The 27,152-nt window shown below is 39.4% G+C and overlaps 1 protein-coding gene across 2 annotated transcripts in view; it reads left to right on the top strand.

Annotated features, from left to right (window-relative positions):
• The window catches only part of LOC133572530 (zinc finger FYVE domain-containing protein 1), a 40,026-nt gene that overhangs the window by 5,568 nt on the left and 7,306 nt on the right, over positions 1-27,152 (top strand). For both annotated transcript variants that reach the window (XM_061925334.2, XM_061925337.2), the window contains exons 2-9: positions 8,180-8,461; positions 8,801-9,023; positions 15,696-15,913; positions 16,006-16,112; positions 19,633-19,741; positions 19,831-19,928; positions 20,003-20,144; positions 25,052-25,222. In XM_061925334.2, the coding sequence (XP_061781318.1) occupies positions 8,180-8,461; positions 8,801-9,023; positions 15,696-15,913; positions 16,006-16,112; positions 19,633-19,741; positions 19,831-19,928; positions 20,003-20,144; positions 25,052-25,222 (1,350 nt within the window). The remainder of the gene's footprint in view (positions 1-8,179; positions 8,462-8,800; positions 9,024-15,695; positions 15,914-16,005; positions 16,113-19,632; positions 19,742-19,830; positions 19,929-20,002; positions 20,145-25,051; positions 25,223-27,152) is intronic.

Below are 27,152 nucleotides of genomic sequence, written 5' to 3' on the forward strand. Positions count from 1 at the left end.
CTCGCACCTCTCCGCTAGCATCACAGCTAACCTTCCCCATGTTACTACCTCTCTGCTCGGCGAATGCGTATGACGTTGCACGCGCGACAGTATGTGACGTATGTAACAAGGTGCTCTTGTTTTATATCTCTGTGAGAAGCAGAGTCAAGAAAGAGTGATAAAAGCTTGTGGTGTAATGCCCGCAGCTAAAAGCAACTGCGTGAGAAAGTATACTCGAATACTCACGATATAGTCATTTTCTATATCCTACAGAGACAAACCCGCGATATATCGAGTATATTCGATACATCGCCCAGCCCTACGTCAAATTATGCTGACAATGACAATTTCAACTCAAGAAAGAAGCTCGTGGTAGTAATGGAACTCTTTTGGCAAGTTCAAAGTTAACTTCAAAATTTCAAAGTTAACTTCCAGCGTAGTCCCAATTTTAGATATAAATAAATCGAACGGTTTTAGACCTAAAGATGCGTATACGCTGGACCTCATCGGTAGCATGTGAATTCTACGCCGGCTATATCCAGCGGCCTGTGAAGCAGCGGAGCCAAGTACCAGCGGGGACCGTCGACGGAGGAGACGGAAGCGGTGTGATCGGAAGCAGAAACGGGGATGCCGAGCGGGGCTAACAACAAAGCTAAAAGCTAATCCTCACAGAACGCCGCTTCCTTCCATCCTGCTTTCAAATGTCCGCTCCCTGGAGAACATCCTGGACTACCTGAAGCTGGATTGCTGAAACCATCCGTTCCGAACGAGGCAGTTAGCATCGAGGGACTAGCAATGTTTCGGTCAGACAGGAGCAGCGCACTCTGGTAAATCCAAAGGCGGCGGTGTTTGCATATACACTAACAACAACTGATGCAACAATGGGAAGATAGTCTCATGTCACTGCTCTCCCGATGTACAACTATTAACTATAAAATGCAGGCCATTTTATTAACCCCGGGAATTCACAGACGTGTATATTCCACCCAGTGCCAACACTAAAGAAGCGTTGAATGCTTTGTACTGCTCTATCAATGGACTGCAATCTACACATCCAGAGGGAGTTTTCCTCTTCTTCCTATCCAGGAGATCGCAAAAAGCCGCTGCCTGACCAGGGCTCCGAAAATCTGCAGAGACTCCTCTCACCCCCACCAAGGACTGTTTTCACTGCTGGACTCTAGAAAGAGGTTCCGCAGCCTATGTAGCAGAACCTCCAGATTCTGTAACAGCTTCTTCCCTCAGGCCATAAGACTCTTGAACGCATCATAATAATCCCCTCAATTCCCCCCAAAAATGGATTAACTCGCTGGAATATAAAGACAATATAACATACATCCATAAATGTGGATGCATATGCAAAAGTGCAATATATTTATCTGAATATTTATCTATATCTGCACCTTATCGCTCTTTTATCTTGCACTACCATGAGCTAATGCTAGGGGTGTAATGGTACACAAAAATTCCGGTTCGGTACGTACCTCGATTTAGAGGTCACGGTTCGGTTCATTTTCGGTACAGCAAGAAAACAACAAAATGTAAATTTTTTTGGTTATTTATTTACCAAATTTGTAAACAATGGCTTTATCCTTTTAACATTGGGAACGCTATAATAATTCTGCCCACGTTAATCAACATTAAACTGCCTCAAGTTGTTGCTCAGATTAAATAAAATGACAAAACTTTTCTTCTACATATATAAAGTGCAACATTAAACAGTTTCAAGTGAACTCATCATGCTTAATTTATTGCAGCATTTGGGAAGCCTGTAGTTTATTTTTATTATATAAATGTTATATTTGTATCAACATGTGATAGCAGGGACCTTGCCATTCAAAACTAGGCTGCTCCATTACTAATGATTAATGTAACTATAGCTGAAAAAATAGTACAATAGCAATAGGAGAGAATATTCATCCCTGAACACCATGGAGTTCATGTAGGCTTTATGATGCACTTACATTATTATATCAACTATCAGAGACAGAAACTCTTCATTTAACATAATGTCCTTTTTTGCTACTTCAACACAGCTCAATCAACACAGAAAAAGGTCAAGTGAAATAACAGACAGACAGGGTTATGCTGTCCGTAACACACACCGCAAAATAAGCTAACGTTACGCTAAAAACTAATTATCCTTCACCTCAAGCCAGGATTGCGAGCGAGCTGAGCTGCCGTTTGTTTCTAGAACGTCAACGGGCTCATAGTGATGTTACCAGTAGTTGACTATTATAATTTGGGGAGAGTCCGCTGCCTGATGCTTACCTGCTCAACACCTATCTGCAAACCCCACCGCAGAAGCACTGACGACATGCGCTCTGAATACGCACTGCTGATTGGCTGTTACCGCTCTGAATACGCACTGCTGATTGGATGTTACCGCTCTGCGTGTAACCAATCAGATGGTTGTGTGGGTGGGACAATGCTGGGTGTGTAGAGTAGAGTACTGACAGAGACAGAGGCAGAAGAAGCGGAGCAGCTTGTTAAGACTTTAGCTTAGGCGGCTAAAAAATCGGTTAGCAAAATATATGGTCTTTTTTCTGCAACATCAAGGTATATATTGACGCTTACATAGGTCTGGTGATAATGTTCCCCTTTAATATGTTCGTGTGGAAACTCGTTCGGTACACCTCCGAACCGAACCAAAACCCCCGTACCGAAACGGTTAAATACAAATACACGTACCATTACACCCCTAGCTAATACAACAAAATGTTGTTCTTATCTGTACTGTAAAGTTCAAATTTGAATGACAATAAAGAGGAAATATAAGTCTAAGTCTAATTTCATTTGAAAAAATAGTATAAAAATGTCTGAATTTCTTTAATTCATATTTTAACAGCCCTACTTTCTAATCAATATTATGACTGTATAGAAGCACTTAATTATTTTTCTCCTTTTACTTATCTATTTTCTTTATTTGTCTGGTTTGGTGCCCTCTTAGGTTTGTGGGAGAGATAGGCCTTTTGCTTTTGAGTTTTGTTTACATTGTGTTAAATCGAAAAAAATGTTTTCTTTTGTAGTATGTCTCCCCTTCTATGTACTGTACGTGTATACTGTTTGAATATATATTAATCACATTTTTGCACAATCAATGCTCAATAAAAATACTATACTTTACGTATAATAAAAAACAATGAGGGACAAGCCGTAGAATATGGATGGATGGATTTTGGTAATTGCATGCTATGATATGATAACTTTTTTCTCATAAGCTTTTGTTTTTTGTTCAGTTTTCTTTGGAGGGTTCTGATTCAGAAACAAAATTTTTTTTACACTGAATTTTAAACACTGGATTTTTATTCACTGATAACGATGCTATTGTCAGCATAATTTTGATGTAAATAAAAAAAAATTTTAATACGTTTTTCGAATAAAGACACAATTTAACCTCCACGGTAATCATCCTAAAATACAGCAATACACTGTTTGTATCATGGTGTGGAGCCTAATATTATACAGGGTGTGCCAAAAACGTCATTACCATTTAGTAAACTCGCTCAGATTATCTTAATTTGTAGCAGTTTGTATGCAATTTATCAATTGTTTATCAATAATGTCACGGATGAGCTGGAGCCTATCCCATCTGTCATTTGGCAAAAGGCAGGGTGCACCCAGAAGTTGTCGGCATTAGTCGCTCACAGGGGACATAAAGAACAAGGGTGTCCAAACTTTTTTCCACTGAGGGCCAGACACTGACAAATCAAAGGATGCAGGGCCTATTTTGATATTTTTATATTTTAAAACCAATACAAAATACATATTGTTTTTAACCCTTAGCGCTCCCTTCAAGTTTGGTAAATGTTAAATGATCCCATGGACCAGAAACGGTCTCAGTCATAAAAGTTTTAAAACTAAATGTAGTATGTAAGTTTTATTTTATTTTTTACTTTCAATGCTTACATTTCTGAAACAACTCCAGATGTTTCTGTTAAATTGACATGTGATATTTGTGTGTGTTTTATGTCATTTTTGGCAAAGAAAACCCTGTTTTTTATGGCAAAAAAACGCTTAAGTGTAATATTTGATGTGAAGTAATTGTAGCTTAGAATATGTAAACAATTCATAACAGCATTGCTTTTGACTCATTATTGTTTTTTGAACAATGACAGTTTAAAAAAAAATAAAATAAAGGTATTAGGTATCCAAAAAATACCCCACTCACAAGAGTGTTCAGAATAAGTCATATATTATTTTTGTTCTCTACTTTCAATGCTTGAATTGCTACAACAACTTCAGATCTATTGGTCAATAATACGTTTTTTTTAATTTTTCTGTTTCATGCTCTTTGTCAAAGAAAACATTAGTTTTGATACGTCAAACACACAAAATAAGCAACATTTTCCCCAAGACATTTAAAATTAAAATAATTGGTTTGAAGTCATTTGAGTCTTGAATAGCTCAATAATTCCTAACAACATTGATTTTGATTCATTAATTTTTTTGAGCAATGACAGTTTTAAAAAAAAAAAAGCCTGCATGGTGGCATTGTTATTATTGTCAACATTTCAACGTTTTCTCATTCCACTTATGTTTTTTTTAGTAATGGTATTTTTAGAATATGCCGCGGGCAGTAGGGATGATGTTCGAAACCGGTTCTCCCGGTTGTTCGATAAGAAAGGAACCGATTCCATGGACTCAAATCCCTTTTTGAGAACCGGTTCCCGTTATCGAGGCCACTATAGTAAAGAAAAAGAGTTGGTTCTTTATTCGAATCCCTGGGAATGAATCCCGTCCCACAGGAAATTCCCTGTGGCACGTCCCAGGAAATGACATAGCTCAGTCATTAGGCGGCAGATACAGAAGCAGCAACAACAATGGACTGGAAAAAACGCCTCAAGGCATGGCTTCATTTTACAAAAAATACGACGAGGAAACGGTTATCTGCAATTATTGCCAGGCTTCGCTCTCATGTAAGGGAGGAAGTACAACAAGCATGATGAAACATGTTCAGGCCGTACATAACCTGAAGGTTAGAGAAAGGTGTTGTGGAGAAGCAGCGACAGAGATGACGAAGCACGCCCCCTCCCTCTGCTTCAACCTGCAGCGCCAATTCCAGTGATAGTGCTGGTGAGTAACTAACGTTAACTGTTGCCGGTTAATTTCCATATCTTCTCACTCGTAGCCTTTAGGCTAAAATAACGTTACCTCGTATGTCAATCCAGGATTGCAGTAATGTTAGCTAGACTAACGTTACCTAAGCATAGTCAGTGGCTAACGGTAACGTTAACGTTAGCCTTTTTGTATGTGTCTGATAACGTTAACGGTATCTTGTAGCCTACACCACTCCAGAGTTTGCAGGTCTGTCTAATAAACTAGTGCTTTCTTTCTTTCTTTAGTTTATTTGGTACATGAACACACTTACAGCATAACACATCACAGTTTCATATCATTTCACTTTACATCATGTCCGAAAAGGAGTAGGAAGAAGTAAAGCTTATTTAATCCTACCCCTTTCCTACTTCAGAGCGTTTACAAATATATACATCATTTACTGACCTTTTTATGATAAAATAACATCTGTGAATTAGTATATACAACAGTTTTGTAATATGTAATGAATTAATTAAGTCATTATTAATATACTGAGATGAAGAATATCTTATTTTCAATAAGGTTGAAAGTATTTCTCATAATTCTTCTTTGTACTTTGTAAGCACTATTAATTTGAACAACCTCTTAAAGTGGATCATATCAGTACAATGTTTAACTTCATGTCTTAATCTATTCCATCATTTAATTCCACATACTAATGCTAAAGACTTAATAACAGACACTCTAGTCTTCACATTCAGCAAATTTCCCCCCTAATTCTATGCTGTGTCTGTCCCTCATTTTTCCTCCAGGACAAGGACGTGCAGTCATTCCTGGAGGAGGCCACACTGATGGACCCCAGAAGGATGTTCCAATAGCAGCAGATGTGCACTTTTTGGAGAGCTGTATTATTTTCAGTTTTGTGCCCAAGGGACTGATTTTATTTAACACTATATTATTATTTATACACCTATAGTGATCACAACACAGGTTGTTTTTGTGTTACTGTATATATTTGTTTTTCTGAAAAATCCCACTTAATATAGTTTGGATAACAACAGTCAATATTTTTTTTTTTTTTTTTTTTAAGAGGGGTAACAACAGTCAATATTTATTTATTATTATTCTTTTTTTCTTATAAAATAAAAGTGAGCTTTTGTTAAACCAAATATTGTGTGTTTTTTTCCGTATACAACAACCTATCTGGATTCGATAAGAGAATCGATAAGGAATTGGTTTGATAAGAGGATTCGATAATGGGATCGAACTCGATAATTTCTTATCAAACATCATCCCTAGCGGGCAGTTAAACACACAAATGGCCCCCAGGCCGCACTTTGGACACCCTTGATATAGACAAGTATAGCAAATGTTTTCAATTTAACACAATGTAAACAAAACTCGAAAGTAAAAGGCCTATCTCTCCCACAAACCAAAGAGGGCACCAAGCCAGACAAATGAAGAAAATAGATAAATAAAAGGAGAAAAATTATTAAGTGCTTTTATACAGTCATAATATTGATTCGAAAGTAGGGCTGTTAAAATATATATATTTTTAAATCAGATTAAATATATTTTTGGAATTTTAAATACTCATTATTAATCACAAGTGATTACTCGCTTACATGATTAAAATTTGCTTTAAAAAATACCCTAATAGTCGTACACAAATGCATTTATAAAGATTTTATTTGAATGTATGTCATTTATTTGCACAAAACTTGGTGACAGTTTTATCTAAGGAGTTCTTTCAGGCTGTATTTTGGAGTGAATTTAGCCAGGGAGCACACTAGTCGGAGTCTCCACACTCATTTTTGTACTGACCTATGTATTGATCTGATCACTAACAGTATTAACAGTTAAGGTAAAAGAGCTTATACGGTCAAAATAAATTGCATGATTAATCTAAGTGTGTTCATGATAAATGCGACCATTTTTTGTGATTAATCACATGAGTTATCTTGTTAATGTTGACAGCCCTGTAATAAAGTAAACAATATTGTATGTGAAAAACAAGTGTATTATGGAGATGTGTAATCTCTACTGAATTAGCTTGGTCAGTTCAATAATACTGACTCTGTAATATTAATTGGGCATATTTTTAAGTCTATTTAAATATGTTAAGACAGGGTTAGAATAGAACATACTCTATTTATCCCACAAATATGTGTTTGCAAGGACAGGCGATAGAAAAGGATGGATAGATGCAGTGCAGATTCAAAAAGTACACAAAAAATAAGGTAAAACGAGGGAAACGTCAAAGAACTCAAAGGACATAAAATAATTTAAAAGAGCACAGAGCTGATGAAACCAGCTGTTACTTCTACATACAGCTACAAAGTAAAACAACAACAAATAATACATATTAAGCACATACAATTGCTCCAAGATGAAAAAAATAGCCTTAGAGTACCCCCAGTGAGTATTGATTTTTTTTCTAAATAGATAAAGTGCAACAAATTGCTCCTCCACATTTCCATAATAACAATTTTGATGGTGTCTTGTATTTCCAATGGAGTAATAATCTTCTACAAATAGTGTTGTAAATGCAAGTATGTTATTTTTGAAAATCATTGTTATTGTAGTGCTTATTTAAGCTCTTTAACCAAAAGGGAGTGTTCAAATTCACTGTTTTACAAAAAAAAAACTGTAAAAATAGCTGTAATCAAAGGAAGCCTTCGAAAAGTTGTTCAGTTATGTGCGAAAAAGTTACTATTTCTTAGTTTTTTGTCAAATAAATATTAACTTTAGTCTTTGAAAGAAATAATTTGTTTTATTCATATATATATACATATGTATGTATGTGTATATATATACATATATATATATATATATATATATATATACTGTATATATATAAACACACACACATACATATATAATATTTTTATGACAAAAAACTAAGAAATAGTAACTTTTTTTGCACATAATTTTCTCATTTTTCTGAGCTAGTTGGTCCAATAATTTTGATAAGATTGGATTGGTTTTAGTCTGTTTAATTAACAAAAGGTGAACTGTATCAAAGTGGCTTTCTTAGTGAAAAAAGTTTGGACTACCTTTCGTGACTTAGATATTGATATATCAATTTATGTCAAATTGTTTGGGACACCCAGTTAGGACTTTCCGGTTTAACACAGATGTTTGCTCGCTGTGTTATCTCCAGGTCCACGATGAGTCTGATTTTGTTGAGAGGCTCAACTGTGGGGACGTCGGAGGTGTCAAAGTTATCTCCATCTTTGGAAACACAGGGGATGGCAAGTCACACACCCTTAACCACATCCTGTTCGGTGGTCAAAGTGTGTTTTATACTTCCAAGTCCCCCAGCTCGTATACAGTGGGTGTGTGGGCCGCCTATGACCCTTCCCGTAGCCTGATTGCCCTGGATACCGAGGGCTTGTTGGGGGCCGCTGCCAATCAAAATCAGAGCATGAGGCTCCTGCTGAAGGTAATTGTAGTTGGTTGCTGGTTGTGACATATTAATCGTCACAGCTTACTGACTTGTTTGCAGGTAGCGGTATTGATATCTACAATCAAGCTGCAACTTTATGATGGCCTGCATAATCTATTGAGATACTTTACAAACCGTCCAGATGCACAAGTGTAAAAATAATAAAAACATTTAATGGACTATGCCCGAATGAATCATATTGTTACTACCTTTGTCACAGTCTCATTTCAATTTGTAATACAGGTTTTATATTGGATCTAATTAGATTCATTATGCTTGCATTGTGTTTGATTAGTGCAGTCATTTCTCACATCTGCATCCTCTCTTCTCCTCCAGATACTGGCAGTGTCCGATATAGTAATCTATCGGACGCGAGCAGAGCGCCTGCACAATGACATGTTCCAGTTCTTGAGCAGTGCTTCGGGGGCCTATCTAAAGCACTTCACTCCTGAACTGAAGGCCGTATCCAGACGCTGCGGGCTGGACGTGCCCCTCTCCCATCTTGGCCCTGCCATTATTGTCTTTCAGGAGACAACACACACACAGCTACTGGGCGACGGTAAGGGAGGAAAAAAAAGCATTTGTTTTTATGTGCACGCTAGAGATGCGCGGTTTGCGGACACAACCGCGGAGTCCGCCGATTATCCGCGGGTCGGGCGGTTGAAATAAAAAAAAAGAGATTTTATCCGCGGGTCGGGTCGGGCGGTTGAAATAAAAAAAAAAAAGATTTTAAATAGATTCAGGCGGGTGGCAGTTAAACCAATTGGGAAATATATATACATAGTTAAATGTTGTTACCCACATACGAAAAACGAGCAGGCACCTGCAGCATATGCCACAACAGAAGAAGAAAAGAAAAAAAGAGATGGACACTTTTACGGAGCGGAGAAGGGACGCCTCGCCGGGGTCCGGGACCGAGGCCCCTTCCCCCGAGAGGGCCCCACCGGGAGCCGTAGCTGAGGCGATCCGCGAGAAGGGCCCGACGCACGTCCAGGGTCACCACCGCGCCCACCGCACCGACACCCCGCCTCGTCCGCCTTCGCCGCGGCCGGCGTCACGCGCAGCAGGTAAGCAGCTTACCTGCCCGCCACCCCCGTGGCCGGGGGCTCGTAACAGGGGTCACTCCGCGCGCTCCGCCCGCGCAGCTTACCTGCCCGCCACACCCGTTGCCGGGGGCGCGTAACAGGGGTCACTCCGCGCGCAGTGCGCTCACGAAAGGGGTGGGGCTCACCCTGGTGAGCTGAGTGGGCCACTTTTGGTAAGCAGAACTGGCGCTGCGGGATGAACCGAACGCCGGGTTAAGGCGCCCGATGCCGACGTTCATCAGACCCCAGAAAAGGTTTTGGTTGATATAGACAGCAGGACGGTGGCCATGGAAGTTGGAACCCGCTAAGGAGTGTGTAACAACCCACCTGCCGAATCAACTGGCCCTGAAAATGGATGGCGCTGGAGCGTCGGGCCCATACCCGGCCGTTACTGGCAGCGAGAGCCGCGAGGGCTAGGCCGCGACGAGTAGGATGGCCGCCGCGCTGAAGCCTCGGGCGCGAGCCCGGGTGGAGCCGCCGCGGGTGCGAGGGACATCGCACCTCCACGCGCTTGGAGGTGCGCTCAGCGCGGCTCCCAGATGATTGCGCACTGGTGTGCGTCTGGGCCGTGACAGCGTGGCACGCATTGAATGTCTGTGCTGCATTGGATCAGTCTCCTTTCTTTAACAGGCAAAAGCTTTATAACCTCACTAATGCCTTGCATCGTCTATATTAGATATATAACAACGGGCGGATGGCGGGCGGGTGCGGTTTTGATTAAATGTTAGATCGGGTGGATGGCGGATGGTTGACGACTTTTGTGATGCGGTTGCGGATGAAATAATTGCCTATCCGCGCATCTCTAGTGCACGATTACAAACCACAAGAATATCAAAATCAGATTTATTGGCCAAGTATGCTTAACACACACGGAATTTAACTTGGTAGACTTGGTATATGCACAGTGGCACTTCAATTTACGAGCACATTGCGTTCCTTGACTGAGCTCATAACTCAAAGCAGCCTCCTCACCCGTTAAAATTAATTGAAATCAATTTAATGGGTGCTTGGCCCTGTTTAAACACCACAATTTTAACATGCCTTTTAAAAAGAAAAACTGTCACGAACGGTAGTTGTACTTGTAACCACCAAGATGCAGAGACAGGAGACGTCGTGCAGGTAGGAAGAGTCTTTAAGTCTTAAACAACGGGCTGTGTCACAGGGAAGCGCAGATGAAGCATAGACTGATCTCAATAATGGCCAAAACATTTATGCATTAGCATGGCATGACATAAGTTAAGTAAATACTAAGCAACATAAAACAATAATCAAGCCCTGTCTACAGGGCAGGCCAGCAGAAATCTCATCTCATGGCCAATCAGGGACATGTGAGGGGGACAGCGCCAGAGGAATGGTGGAGGCAGACAGGACGTGGAACTAAAACAAGAGTATTAAAAGGGAAACATGTACAAAAAATAAGGAAATAAAAAAGGTCAGACCTTATGGTCGTGACAAAAAACAAGAAATATATTTTAAAAATCATTACAATAGCATGTACTACAAACAACTGCAGTAGTTTTATGAATTAATGTCATAATATTGTTTAGCATTTACCTTGTGGACCAGACTAATGATAATCTCATTATATATATCAATCAATCAATCAAAGTTTACTTATATAGCCCTAAATCATGAGTGTCTCAAAGGGCTGCACAAGACACAACGACATCCTCAGATCCCATATATATATATATATAATTAATATTATTATACATACGTACATATACACACACATATATATATATATATATATATTATACATACGTACATATACACACATATACATATATGTGTGTATATGTATGTATGTATAATATATATATATATATGTATGTATAATATATATGTGTGTATATATATATATATTTATATACACACATATATGTTTGTATATATACACATTTAAATGTATATACAGTATACACATATACAGTATGTGTGTGTATACATATATATATACATATGTGTATATATATATACATATATGTATGTATAATATATATACGTGTGTATGTGTATATATATGTGTACCCCGCCTTCCGCCCGATTGTAGCTGAGATAGGCTCCAGCGACCCCGAAGGGAATAAGCGGTAGAAAATGGATGGATGGATATATATATATATATATATATATATATATATATATACACATATGCTTGCCAAGGATGATGTTACTGTTGCTTGCTACAAAAATAAAGTTGTTTGTCAAGGAAATGTGTCGTCTGCGTTGTCGTTATGCACCTGTTACTAAAGGCAGGACCGCGTTCATTTGCTTCTGCTCCGCTGGAAGGAATGACCAAAATGCTTTGGGTTCGCTTTATTACAACTTCCCTAATTATGTGGTTAGCCCCGGATTCGTGAGATCTTGTATAATCTTGCTATTTCACTGCACAATGGAGCTGCAACAGAGCGGCGGTGGGGATTGCCGGACTGTGGATGGCGATTCTGTGGCAGTTTCGTTCGGTAGCCGTCATGCATCCAGTGGCAATCCGCCAAAAGAGTTGCTATGTCAACTCACAGAATCCAATCTTGAGCTAACACAACCAAATTCTTTCTCGCCTCCGACATCCCACGTCACTCACCAAGCACTAGGGGCTGTACAGTAACTAACATGTATTTTAATAGTCGACCAGTCAGCATTTATTGTTTGGTGAGTCAACTCGTCAGTGATAATTTTTTCGAAGCGATTATTGCTTATATGATCGGTATTACACATTTAAGTCCACAACTTGATTTTAACTAATTTCTAAAACCTGTTATAGTAAATTGTAACAAAAACATTGATTACGAAGGAATTAGTGGTTTTACTTTATTACACAAAGTAAATTGTCACAATTACAAATAAATAGACTTTAAGTGCAAAATTTAAATTTCAGTGCAAAGATACCCCTGAAAGCTATTTTTATGCTCTACTGTTAGGAATATTTAACTGCAAACAATCATTAAGTGCAAACTTCAATTTCAGTGCAAAGATACCCCTGAAAGCTATTTTTATGCTCTACTGTTAGGAATATTTAACTGCAAACAATCACCTAAAGGAGTAAGGTCAAGATCAAGGTAGATTTATTAACTGTATACAGCACATCTCTAAAACAGACTACTGCCCCAAAGTGCTGTACAGATTAAAACAGAAAGGTAAATTATAAAAAAAAATAATCATAAAAATCACAATAAGCACAAAACATTCAATATATAAAACAGTTAAAATGCATAAAAAGTGTGTAAAATAACAAAAGGTAAAATATTAAAAATAATACAAATCACAATGAATACAAAACCCATAAAACACAGTTAAAAATGGATAAAAAGATAAAAATGTCCATACATTTGTCCAGCTCAGCTTGTGTTAAACGTCAGTGCAAATAAGTATGTTTTTAAGAAGATTTAAAAGTATCGAGACATGTCACCGTTTTGAGATTCAGAAGGAGAGCGTTCCAAAGTTTAGAGCTTGCTACTGCAAAAGCCGTGTCTCCTCTGATCTTCAGTGTCGACCTTGGGCATTCTAAAAAGCACTGACCTTAGAGCTCTGACAGGGGTGTGCAGAATAAGTAGGTCTGATATGTATGGTGGAGCCAGCCTATGGAGAGATCTAAAAACAAATAATAAAATCTTGAACTGAATTCTAAAAACAACAGGCAGCCTGTGGAGCGAAAACAGTACTTAGTGATGTGCTCATGTTTCCTCGTTCCTGTGAGTCGGCGTGCAGCTGCCTTTTGGAGCAGTTGTAAGCGGCGAATGGAAGACTGATTGATGCCAATGTATAAAAAGTTACAGTAGTCCAAGCGGGATGTTATTAGTGCATGCACGACTGTTTCTAATTTTATTTTGGGCAGGTAAGGGCGACAGTAGGACTGTAGCACTGTTCAGGCCAGAAAAAAGATTGGGCTCGCCAAAAATTATTATCTTAGTTTTTTGTCATTTATCCATCCATCCATTTTCTACCGCTTATTCCCTTTGGGGTCGCGGGGGGCGCTGGAGCCTATCTCAGCTACAATCGGGCGGAAGGCGGAGTACACCCTGGACAAGTCGCCACCTCATTGCAGGGCCAACACAGATAGACAGACAACATTCACACTCACATCCACACACTAGGGCCAATTTAGTGTTGCCAATCAACTTATCCCCAGGTGCATGTCTTTGGAGGTGGGAGGAAGCCGGAGTACCCGGAGGGAACCCACGCAGTCACGGGGAGAACATGCAAACTCCACACAGAAAGATCCCGAGCCTGGGATTGAACCCAAGACTACTCAGGACTTTCGTATTGTGATGCAGACGCACTAACCCCTCTTCCACCGTGCTGCCCTTTTTGTCATTTAAATTAAGAAAAATAATTGACATCCAGTCGTTTACTTCTTGTAGGCACTGAAGTAAAGCTTCAGGCAAGTCGGTTTTGAAATTAAAAAGTAAATAGATCTGGACATCATCTGCAAAAACAATTAAAGGGGATTTTATGTTACTTAAAAATTGATCTCAATGGCAACATGTAAAGGGAGAATAAAACTTGGCCCAAAATGTATCCTTGAAGCACCCCACAAGTTAGAGGGACCTTTTTAGAGGACAAATGTTTTTCAGTAAAATACCTGTTTGTCGGATAAGCTTGGAACACACTTTAGGACAGTGCCTTTAAGACCTACACAAATGAAATGTTGTGGTCACCTGTGTCAAATGCTGCTGTCAGATCTAAAAGCACCAGCACAGCCTGCGTCGGCTATTAAAGGAAGGCCATTACATTTTTTTGAAAGAGTTTTTTCTGTGCTGTGACGACGCGACACCGGGGTGCTCGTGCATAGTCGTTGTTCTGCCGTGAAACATGAGTTACAAGTGTTTTTATCTTTGGTAACTCCGCTTCTTGCTCCTGACTTACCATTTTTCTTGCCATTGCACGTCTTCTGTGCAGGCTGGAATGTACTTCCCCCAAAAGCACCTAAAAATGTTGATAAGTGACGTCAACAATAACAAATATTTGTCAACATTTTCTCATTATCGATTATGTCAACACATCTTTGCAGCCCTGCCAAGCACTGACTTTAAAGACCACTCACTCCCTGTTATGGCTATTACAGTACGTTAGGGTTGTAGTGTGTAGTGTGTACTGGTACTAATAAAGTACCACAATAATAAGGAATAAAAAAAAAACGACACTAACCTTTGAAAAATACCAGTACTTTTTTTTTTCATCAGCTTGCTGCCATGCGGTGATGACGTACAGAGCCAAAGAGCATATTGAGTGTGTCAGCGTGCGCACACATACACATAGCTCACAAGCAGAAACAGTGTGGAGAGGAAAAAGAGCAAATAAAGGCAATTTTACTAGTTACTAAAGAGGGTGCATTAAACGCTATATGGAGTATTTGTTCTTCAACACTGACTCTTTAAACACAGAAATGCCGTGCTGCAAGAAGTGCTTTAAAACATGACTCTCAAAAGGTGGCAAGACAGTATTACCACCTGCGCTTCAGACTTAGAGCAACATTGAAATAACATTCATCCAGATCTGCACAACGAGTTTAAAGATAATGTGGTTAACTATCTCCCCTGCTGTGGACATATAGATACATAGACATGCACAAAGCTGGTTGGCTTGTTGCCCAATGTTAGCGGATTCAAAACCGTATACGTAGCGTAAACTAATGCAATGAAATGACAGAATTTTGTAGCAAATTCCGATAATTTGTGTTTTATCTTTAACAATGTGTGTTTTACCTTCTACATGTGTTATCTGTGTAGTTTCAGTTTTAGTATTGTTTTTATTTTTTATTAATGATTGGATTTGTCTTAAAGCACAGACCAAGAGTGGCAACCATAAATCATGGAGCATTTAATACAATGTCAATAAAGCTTTCTATTCTATTCTAACCGAATCCTAGATTATGGCAGGCTATATGTAATATGTAAAATTGTTTTTTTGAGTGCAACAAGAAAAGCCCAATGTGTTTATTGCTTTTTAATTTTTATTTTAATCTTGTTTGTTGTTTTTTGAGTGCAATAAGAAACATAAGTTTAATGTATCGTAAGATTTTCTGTTAAAATTAAGATAAAAATGTAATTTTTATTGTGGTCCCCTTTATTATGAAAATGATCAAAGTATGGAATTACATTTTGGTACTGGTAAAAAATGTATGTTAATTGATGTTATGTGTTATGAAGATTCAAAAGTGGCAGGCCATGCTGAAACGCAGCTCCAGAGGCGTTTTCATGAACTGGGCTTAGGGACAGACGCCTTCAGCTCAGTACAGTACGTGGGTACCCAAACAATTACGCCTCCTACGGATTACAGCGGACTGCTGGACGCCGTCATTCAACAAGTGAAGAACACTCACATACGCTCGGCCCGACATCCTGGCATAGTGTTTCATGCTCTAGAAGTAAGCGGGTGATGTTGTTGTAAAATACACAAGTGGAAGTACGTTGCCTTGTCTCTGTTTATGATGATTGTTTTTATTTGATGTTTTTCTAGGCTCTTAGTGAACGTTTTTGTGATGAGCTCTCAGATGACAAGATGAATCTGTACACCTTCTTCCCTGACGAGTACTTCACCTGCTCTGCTGTTTGCCTGAGTTGCAAGTAAGTCAGATGAGACTTCTACCCGATAAACACCAGTTCAAGGCTCTTTATAAAACCATTTGTATTCATCAGATGGTACACTTCTTTGAAGGCCACTTTGGCTGTCAATCATATGGATTTTCAACAATTTAAGGACACATACTGGACAGCCAATCAATTCCCCTGGAATGACAGAGAAATTCAATTTGAGAAAACTAAATCAAAGTCATTGCCAGGTATTGAAACATTGGCCATAGTCAGTATGAACATTTAAAATGGGAACAAAGAAAATCATTTTGTCCGAACATGTCAAACAAAGAAAACACAACAAATATTTTTTCAAGCCAACACCAATATCTTTCTGCTCTTCACGACGATACCGTTATTTATATCATATTTTTTTAAGGAGTGTACTGTAGTTTGTGCAAACCTTGAGGTATAAATGGTGGATTTGACCAACTGTACCTGAAGATTTGTCCTGACAAAAGCCAGTATCTTTAATGACGCTAAACAGTTGGTCACCTAGCTTCGTTTTCATGATGAAATCGCTCATTGCCTTAGCCCTCAGGTCATCTTTTTAAACTTTTTGTTCTTTTCAAACATCCTGGCCCTTTCTTTAGGGCAGCTTCTTTAGTAGCAGGCGTCTTTTTAGACTTTCAAAACAAGGTGGTAGCGTTCATGTGGTTGATCAGGTTCGATGTGTTGAAGCTTAATCTTCCAAAGTTGAACACATCTTGTGTCCAGAGGCTGATAGCCCTCCCATTGATTCTGTAGTAATAGGAAAGATTGGAAGAAAGAAAATAATCACCACTCGTATTCCGTGGTAGACTTTGCATACACTTGTCTTGGCCTAATTGTTACATAAACATTGATCATGACAGTTCAAAATCATGTCACCATCAATGACATCCACTTATAAAAACAAATAAGGGACATATTCCTTTTTTCTTTAGCTATGGGATTTAGTGTATTTAATGAAATGAACACAAATGCATTTATTGTGCTCTTCATGTAGCGTTTCGGTGCACACCATTGTGTTCATAAACAATACTAAAACGCAGAGGTTCTCAGAAGGGTAGGCTGTCTCATGGAGATGACTGGCTTTAGTGGCCAAAGGTATAGAGAGGTGTGTCCAAAATAAAACACATGGCATGTTGTCTTCTGTTTAGTGGGTTTATTTACAATCGGTGATTAAGCTGTGTAAACTTTGCTGTGGTCTGTAACAACATGGCACTTATATAATAATAAGCAATGTTAACAATGTTGCACACAAAGGTATTAGAGATGCTAATATAAAACTAAAGCTACACAGAGGACATAAGTCAAGGAAATTATATGAAATCAAACATAACCTAAAATGAGGCAAAAAAATGAAATATATACTGTAGATATACAGTCAGCTTAATTAGCATGCTATCATAAATTAGCTCAACGTTATGCTTCTGGTTAAACATACATATGTAGCACTCCATACAAATAATAACATTAAGCTCACCTTTGTGCATTCACGCACAGCATCAACATAGGTTAGACCAGGGGTCGGCAACCCGCGGCTCTAGTGCCGCATGCGGCTCTTTAGCGCCGCCCTAGTGGCTCTCTGGAGCTTTTTAAAAAATGTATGAAATATGGAAAAAGATGAGGGGGAAAAAAATCTATTTTTTGTTTTAATATGGTTTCTGTAGGAGGACAAACATGACACAAACCTCCCTAATTGTTACAAAGCACACTGTTTATATTAAACATGCTTCACTGATTTGAGTATTTGGCGAGCGCCGTTTTGTCCTACTAATTTTGGCGGTCCTTGAACTCACCGTAGTTTGTTTACATGTATAACTTTCTCCGACTTTCGAGGACGTGTTTTATGCCACTTCTTTTTCTGTCTTATTTTGTCCACCAAACTTTCCACAGAGGTGAGTTTTGTTGATGTTATTGACTTGTGTGGAGTGCTAATCAGACATATTTGGTCACTGCATGACTGCAAGCTAATCGATGCTAACATGCTATTTAGGCTAGCTATATGTACATATTGCATCATTATGTCTCATTTGTAGCTATATTTGAGGTCATTTAGTTTCCTTTAAGTCCTCTTAATTCAATTTATATCTCATGACACACTATCTGTATGTAATATGGCTTTTAATTTTTTGCGGCTCCAGACAGATTTGTTTTTGTATTTTTGGTCCAATATGGCTCTTTCAACATTTTGGGTTGCCGACCCCTGGGTTAGACAAATATGTTTCTTTCTGTGGCAGCGCGTCGGGGAAAGTTAACACACAAGCCAAACTGCCGCGTCACATTGCACACAACTATGGTGCATCCAAGGACCGCTGGACAGTAAGATGCCCGCCAGAACACTTTTAGTGAAGCATAACAAATACAAAACATGCGAAATAGTGGACTTTCTAACAAATACCATGCATAACTTGAAGTCTGCTGCAACTGCAGTAAGGTACACCCTGATAACATTATTTTTAAATTTGCAGATGACACTACTATTTTAAGTCTTCTGCATAAGGACATTAACTATTTTGTATACCACAATGAGATGAACACCTTCATTTAGTGTGGTGGTGTGTGGCAAAAAATATCAAATTTTAAATGTAGCAAAAACACAAGAGATTATTCTTAACCAAGGCAAGTGACTACACACAAGCCAGTGGTCATTAAAGACCAGACAATCAATCAGGTGACAACATTTAAATATCTAGGGGTCCATGTTGATAACCTGCGTATCTGGAAATCGCATATTGACAACTTCTGTAACAAACTGCAACAGAGACTATATTTTTTGAGACGAATTAGGATGTATAGTGTTAGCAATCAGATCAAGCTAATTTTCTACAATGCTGTCTTAGAGATCCTGATCAGATATGGAATTACTGTGTGATTTGGCAACCTAACTGTACAACTGAAAAACAGTTTGGCTATCATGCACAAAACAGCAATGAAGAGTATTGGTATGAAGCATTGTGAATCTATAGATTGTTTATATAGCCAAATCAGTTGTGACACAAGCAACAAAAATCTCTTCAAACTCCACTCATTCACATTCCTCAGAATATCAACTTCTCCCATCAGGAAGAAGACTGTATACCAAAGTGCAAAACAAAACAAACCGCTCAAATTAACACTTGTTCTAGCTTCTATCAAACTGCTGAACAATGCAAAAAAAATAGTGCAATACAGCAATTTGCAATGAACCCAAGCTCTTTAGCATTTAGCACTTTTCTGGCATTTTAAATTGTCTAATGTCTCTGTGTTGCCATTGTAATGTACCAATGAGGTGGCAACTTGTCCAGGGTGTACCCTGCCTTCCGCCCGAATGCAGCTGGGATAGGCTCCAGCACTTCCGCAACGGTAGAAAATGGATGAATGTAATTCCTGTTTTTAGCCCTGCTTTGATAATGTTTGTTTTAATGCCTGTGTTTTTATGTGATCATCTTTTTTTGCATTACGAAGCAATAATGTAACTCGATTCCCAATGGGACAAAAAAATTTACCCTGACCTGTGTTGTGTTATCTTTCTTTGTGTTGCCTGCAGTATTCGCTGCAAGAATGGAATTAACCATCTGCGAGACAGGGTTCCCCACATGGCAGACGGACTGTGCCAGTATGCACACCAGTACAGCAACAAAGTCCTTATTTGTAAGGTACAACCATTTCCTGACATCAATATATACAGCTAATTTAAATGGACTAGATGCCACTGTTTGGATTACGTGCTTGGTTTTGTCACCAGCGGTGCTATGAAAGAGGCAGAGAGGTGTTAGTTGTGCCTAAAACCTCTGCATCCTCTGACAACCCATGGTTTGGACTGGCCAAATTTGCCTGGTCAGGGTAGGTGTACAAATGCACTAGAAATTTTCTCTTCCCGTCATCTGGTTCTTTAGTGCCGTCTGCCTTTCTCTCAGTTATGTGTTAGAGTGTGCTAGCTGTGGCGTCATCTACCGCAGCAGACAGTACTGGATATGGAACCAAGACCCTGAGAGCAGCGTGAACCAAGACCCTGAGAGCAGCGTGGTGCGTTCTGAGGTCAAACATGTTTGGGAGGGGGTAAGTACATTATACATTAGACAAAACTTTAAAGGGGAACATTATCACCAGACCTATGTAAGCGTCAATATATACCTTGATGTTGCAGAAAAAAGACCATATATTTTTTTAACTGATTTCCCAACTCTAAATGGGTGAATTTTGGCGAATTAAACGCCTTTCTATTATTCGCTCTCGGAGCGACGTCACATCGGGAAGCAATCCGCCATTTTCTCAAACACATTACAAACACCGAATCAAATCAGCTCTGTTATTTTCCGTTTTTTCGACTGTTTTCCGTACCTTGGAGACATCATGCCTCGTCGGTGTGTTGTCAGAGGGTGTAACAACACCAACAGGGACGGATTCAAGTTGCACCAGTGGCCCAAAGATGCCAAAGTGTCAAGAAATTGGACGAAATTTGTTCAAAATACGAGGGTGTGGGGAAAGCCGACGAAAATGGTCAGTCGTTTGTTCCTCACACTTTACCGACGAAAGCTATGCTACGACAGAGATGGCAAGAATGTGTGGATATCCCGCGACACTCAAAGCAGATGCATTTCCAACGATAAAGTCAAAGAAATCTGCCGCCAGACCCCCATTGAATCTGCCGGAGTGTGTGAGCTATTCAGGGACAAAGGACCTCGGTAGCACGGCAAGCAATGGCGGCAGTTTGTTCCCGCAGACGAGCGAGCTAAACCCCCTGGATGTCTTGGCTCACACCGCTTCTACCGTCCCTTAAGCCACCGAAGATGATCAAGAGAAGAATATCGACCCTAGCTTCCCTGGCCTGCTGACATCAACTCCAAAACTGGACAGATCAGCTTTCAGAAAAAGAGAGCGGATGAGGGTATGCCTACAGAATATATTAATTGATGAAAACTTTATTCATTACTCGCGGTTTTACGTAAATTATTATACGTAAACTGTGTTTACCAATAATTTAGCTTAAAAACATTACAACACTTAAAAACAAACATATACCAATCGTTGGTTAGAAGGCGATCGCCGAATTCGTCCTCGCTTTCTCCCGTGTCGCTGGCTGTCGTGTCGTTTTCGTCGGTTTCGCTTGCATACGGTTCAAACCGATATGGCTCAATAGCTTCAGTTTCTTCTTCAATTTCGCTTAAGCCGCTGAAATCCGAGTCTGAATCCGAGCTAATGTCGCTATACCTTGCTGTCCATCCGCCATGTTTGTTTGTATTGGCATCACTATGTGACGTCACAGGAAAATGGACGGGTGTATATAACGATGGTTAAAATCAGGCATTTTGAAGCTTTTTTTAGGGATATTGCGTGATGGGTAAAATTTTGAAAAAAACTTCGAAAAATAAAATAAGGCACTGGGAACTGATTTTTAATGGTTTTAACCCTTCTGAAATTGTGATAATGTTCCCCTTTAATGATCCACAAGGGAAATTGTTCCACACAGTAGCTCAGTTACAAAGGATGGGAAGGATTAAGGGCGTAAACAAAAGGTAAAAAGTAGACTAAAAATGTACCATAGTAGCAATATAAAATATAACATATATGTAATATTTACATATTATATATACAGTATATAACAGGGGTCACCAACCTTTTTGAAACCAAGAGCTACTTCTTGGGTACTGATTAATGCGAAGGGCTACCAGTTTCCATCCATCCATTTTCTACCGCTTATTCCCTTTGGGGTCGCGGGGGCGCTGGAGCCTATCTCAGCTATAATCGGGCGGAAGGCGGGGTACACCCTGGACAAGTCGCCACCTCATCGCAGGGGCTACCAGTTTGATACACACTTAAATAAATTGCCAGAAATAGCCAATTTGCTCAATTTACCTTTAACTCTATGTTATTATTAATAATTAATGATATTTATCTTTGTGGAAACACTGATCATCTTAATTATTTCTCACAATGAATATATATAGAAACAGATAAATATCAATATGCAACACTTTATTTTTATATTTTCTCTAAGTGCACATTTTTCAAATTGAACATTTTCAAATGATCACTTCTAAGACAGTCTTGTGAAATCACAATATCCCATTTTAACTAGCTAGCCACTAAAAATTTTTAACAAATCATGAATTACTTTGCACCAGGTTTGTACAAATAATAACTCATGTAAAATACAAAAGTCAACTCTCAAATTTTTAAATAAATCATGTCACACTTTGAACTGGACACCAAATCTGTTATGTGTTTCTTTGTCAGTTAGTGAAGACCAAGTCTTTAAAATATTTTCTTGGATTTTCAAATTCTATTTGAGTTTTGTCTCTCTTAGAATTAAAAATGTTGAGCAAAGCGAGACCAGCTTGCTAGTAAATAAATAAAATTTAAAAAAATAGAGGCAGCTCACTGGTAAGTGCTGATATTTGAGCTATTTTTAGAACAGGCCAGTAGGCTACTCATATGGTTCTTACGGGCTACCTGGTTCCCGCGGGCACCACGTTGGTGACCCCTGGTATATAATATATACAATATATAACAAATCCCAATTACCATTTACAAGATTACAGTATATGTAACAGATGCAGCAAAAAAAGGGCAGCATAAAAATAAAGAGTAGATACAGCAGAAAATATACATTATAAATAAAGAAAGGTTGATAACTTAGAAGTGGTCTGGTAATAGACATCATTTATTGCCGTATGGCGAGTGATTATACAGCTGGATGGAGTGCGGAATGAAGGAGTTCTTGAATCGCTCAGTGTGGGAGCGAAGCTGAAGGAGCCTGTTGGAGTATGAGCTCCGCTGTCCCTCAATTGTCAGGTGGAGTGGGTGTGCAGGATTGTCCATGATGGCCAGCAGTTTGTCCAGTGACCTCCTGTCCCTCACCACACAAACGCCTCCAACTGCGTGCCAATAGTTTGGCCGGCTTTCCGGATCAGTTTTTCAATCCGGTTTACGTCTGATTTGCTGATGCTGCTCCCCCAAGAAACCACTGCAAAGTACAGGGCACTGGCCCTACACAACATACTGAAAAAAGCTCTCCAACCACTTGCTGCACACATTAAAGCGCTGGAAGCAAGGATAACGCAAGCAGCTCCTCGCGTGTGTAAACAAAGGGCCGGCAGCTCAACTGAGCACAGCCAAACACAAAACGGCCCGAAAAGAAAAAGAAAAGTAACGAAAACACACAAAAGCGCCCAAGAACCATTATTAGAAGTTGATGGAAAAGATAAGGGATAAAAAAAGCAAGAAAAAGTTGAGAGAACACCAAGAATAAAGTCAAAATGAAGGTGGTCTGCCAGTCTTTCAGGCGCACTTCTACAAGTACTCCATTGGTGCATCATTTACTGCAAGATAGGAGTTTTAAACCCTACAGATCACAAACTTTAACACAGTTTTGTTCTAGGACCTCAATTTTGATTGATATGTGACACAAAATAGAAGATGTATTAAATTGTATTTTCTTTGTGGAGGACTAACTTTGTTGGGAGTCCTGTTCTTTGTCAAAGGACATGGCTGCTTAATAAGAATATGCCTTTATCCTACTGATTTTAAACAGACACTGCACTTTTTTTGAATTTGTCTATCATTCACGATCCCTATGTAAGAAAAGATCACACATGTTTTTCGTTTTTTTATGCATTCTAATTTGTAAAATACAGCAAATAAAAGGTGACTAACAATGCAGCTAATGGGATTACACTATTCCGCCCATAAAGCCCCTCTAAAAAAACCCACCAACAATACTCCAATTTACATCTTGTGACCTGAATATTACCTAAGTATTAGCGATTTTGTTATTATTAGCGCTAACAAACTATTTTCAGCAGCGCCGTGATCACAGAGAAGTAACTAAATACCACAAATGTATTTTACCATCGTTCTTGTATAAGTGTTCAATGTGATTTTAGAATTGTTTGAATGTTTTCCATACTTGTGTTGACATTTCCTTTCCTTTCTGCCATGATAGCTGACATGATTATAAAATATTGTTACATTTTAAATTTAAATGTTTACATTTTTTCCCTAGTCCTTATTGTTGATATCAACCGATATAAAACACTTATATTGTGTTATGTTTTTTAGCCATATCGCTCAGTATGTACTCCGGCTTCTTCCCTTCCTCCAAAGACATGCACCTGGGGATTGGTTGATTGGCAACACTAATTTGGCCCTAGTGTGTGAATGTGAGTGTGTATGTTGTCTGTCTGTCTGTGTTGGCCCTGCGATGAGGTAGGGACTTGTCCAGGGTGTACTCCACCTTCCACCCGAATTGGGATAGGCTCCAGGGACGGTAGAAAATGGGTGGATGGATGATGATGCAGATATGTTTGTTAATGAATACTTTCTAATACGATTCTGCCATGGAGACTTTGTATTTGTAAGTAATATGCCACTATAATTATTTGGTACTACTTGTTTATATTGACAAATGCTGTGTTTTATACTGCAATATTGTTCTGTGAAGAACACCTATTATGTATATCTAGATTTGTGTGCTTGCTTAGCTGTTGTGTAGCGACTTGCTGCTCGTAGCCTATAACCTACCATGTTTACCCTTTGTTATTGACTTCACCTAAATACAAGAAAATACCAACCGTGTGTGCTTTTTGGAAGATATTTAGATGTTAACTGACTGTCCAGCTTTGCACATGTAAACTCGCTGCAGGACTGATTGTATCGGCGCTTATAGATGCAAGCTGATATGAACTGATACTTTTCTTTTGCTGGTATAGTATATTTATCTCATAAAATCAGTGCTTTTTGATATTAACCAAATTGAAAAATGCAGCCTCAGCGCAATTATTAGCCGGCATAAAAACTTATGGTGAGGGGTACGGGGGGGCTTCCTGGTTCTTTTGCATGAGGAAGTGACCATTGAGCTACAGTAGGTTGAAATACAACATGACTATGTTTAGCTTGGATACTGTTTTTGAACTACATCTCACACAATACAATTTTAACACAATCGTGACGTCCTCCTCTCTCAGTCGGACACCTTCCTCACCAACCACCAGAATGCAGCTCAGAGAGTCCTGGATGGGATGAACTATGTAATCCAGTCAGTGTCGGAGTACAGCACCGGACCAACCAAAACTGTCACAGCCTGGCTCACCGACCAGGTCGCGCCACTGTACTGGAGACCCAACACAGAGATTAGGGTATGTGTCCTCATCTGGAACATTGGTTGTCTTTTTCCGGTCCGAATTGTTTGACATGTTGAGCGATTTACCTTGGTGTGGTTCCTGTCATACACATATATATTGCAGTGTTTCCCACAGGACAGGCATCTATTTGTGGTGGTGTGGTCGGGGGGCAGGGGGTGGCAGCGGCAGCGGCGATGACCAAGAAAAGAAAAAAGAACACTTTATGTACATATTTATATACAGATTTGAACAATTAGTTATTCACTGAAATATATTTATTAATTGTGGATCTTACAAAAAACATATCTTATAAAATATAAAAGCTAAAATGTCTCTTAAAGCTCTGCCCCTTTAATTAGTGCATACTAAATAATTTAACTTTAGCCTACTACTACAACCATATTATTTACCAGCAACATAAAGTGAAACAGAGGCATAGGTGTCCTGCCACAGTCAGTCAACCTCCGCCTCCTCCTCCTGCTGCTGCTGAACAGGTCGCACTGGAGCTAGTTTCGCTCGCCAGACCCTCCTCCAGAGAAGAGGGAGACACTGGAGCTTACCGTGCTGGGTGTTATACAGCCATGACTTAAATTGTGGCATTTTTAGCCATTCTGGATCGAACCCAGTCGCTCTATGTTTTGTCGTGGTCCTCTCTATAAGGCACATAAGAATATAAATTAGGACCCTTTTCATGAGAAAAGTGCATTTCTGATCTGACCCTGCTTTATTTTTCAGTGTTTGCTAAGTCTCACCTGTTGCCTCTGCCCTAGCTGGCTCTACATGCTGCCTGTCTTCCTCCTCTCCTACAACATCTCCCTGCGTACTTACTATCCCTTCCTCCTCACCTTCTCTTACTGCCTCAGCTGCGCAAGCTGCCACAGCTGCGGCACTAGTTGAAGCCTGGAAGTATTGGAAGCAAATTAATTTTCACACTGATTGACGTCTGTTCACTTTCCTTATGAGATTTCTAAGTGTCTTCACCGTTTTGATAATTACTCCTGTGGTCTGGACTGTAGGCCTACCTCCTCTCCAAGTCCAGCCCTTTTCGGCCGTTGAAAATATTTTTCTATACTCATCTGTGTGAAGGAGTGAACATCCAACATTAGAATGTATTACTAACGAGCAGAACCGCTCTATGTACAGTACCGTCTAACCTTAAGCGGCAGCAGCTCAACACATGCACGGTTCAACGTTAAGGTTTTTTTCTACTTGCCCGACTTCTCAAATCTACTTGCCCCAATATTTTTACTTGTCCTGCCTAGGTTTTTTTCTGGCTGTGTAGTGCTCATGGCTTATATCTTATTAAAATCCTTACCGTTGACTATTTACAACACTACACAGTATTTATTATTATTATTATCTATAATTACATTTAAATGGCATTGCATACATGTAAAATGAAATGCTATTTCACATTATTTGACCAGTAGCAGTTACACCCATCTGAACAGGTCAGCCACCTGTTTAAAGCCCGATCACAGTTGAAATCTTGAAATGAAGGGCCTTTAATGGCCAAAACATTAACCTGGACAACATTTTAACAGCTGGTTGGCTCAGATTTTATTCTTTTCATTGCATTCACATGCTGCAGTGGACAGTGGACAATTTAGCTTTTACTGCGTGCGTCTGCCCCGGGCTCCGAGTCAAACAGCGGCGGTGTTAATGAAACAGCGTCAGGCTGCTCACCGTCAGTGAAACGCTCGGTGAAATCGCGGATTAACGTTAAATATATGACGAGCCGCGAGCGATGCAGCTATAACCTATCTACCTATAACCTATATTACCCTCGTATTTTGATCCGGTCGGTCCGTTCTTCTTTTATTTCGTTGTCGTCGTCTTCTTCTTCTTCTTCTGGCCCACCAGGTGAATTAAGTGCTTTGGCGGATTTACAATGCATAGTAGGCTACCGCCACCTACTGCACAGTTGTAACTACAAGGTACATTC

The sequence above is a fragment of the Nerophis lumbriciformis genome, linkage group LG30 (assembly GCF_033978685.3).
Source record: "Nerophis lumbriciformis linkage group LG30, RoL_Nlum_v2.1, whole genome shotgun sequence".
Lineage (NCBI taxonomy): Eukaryota > Metazoa > Chordata > Actinopteri > Syngnathiformes > Syngnathidae > Nerophis > Nerophis lumbriciformis.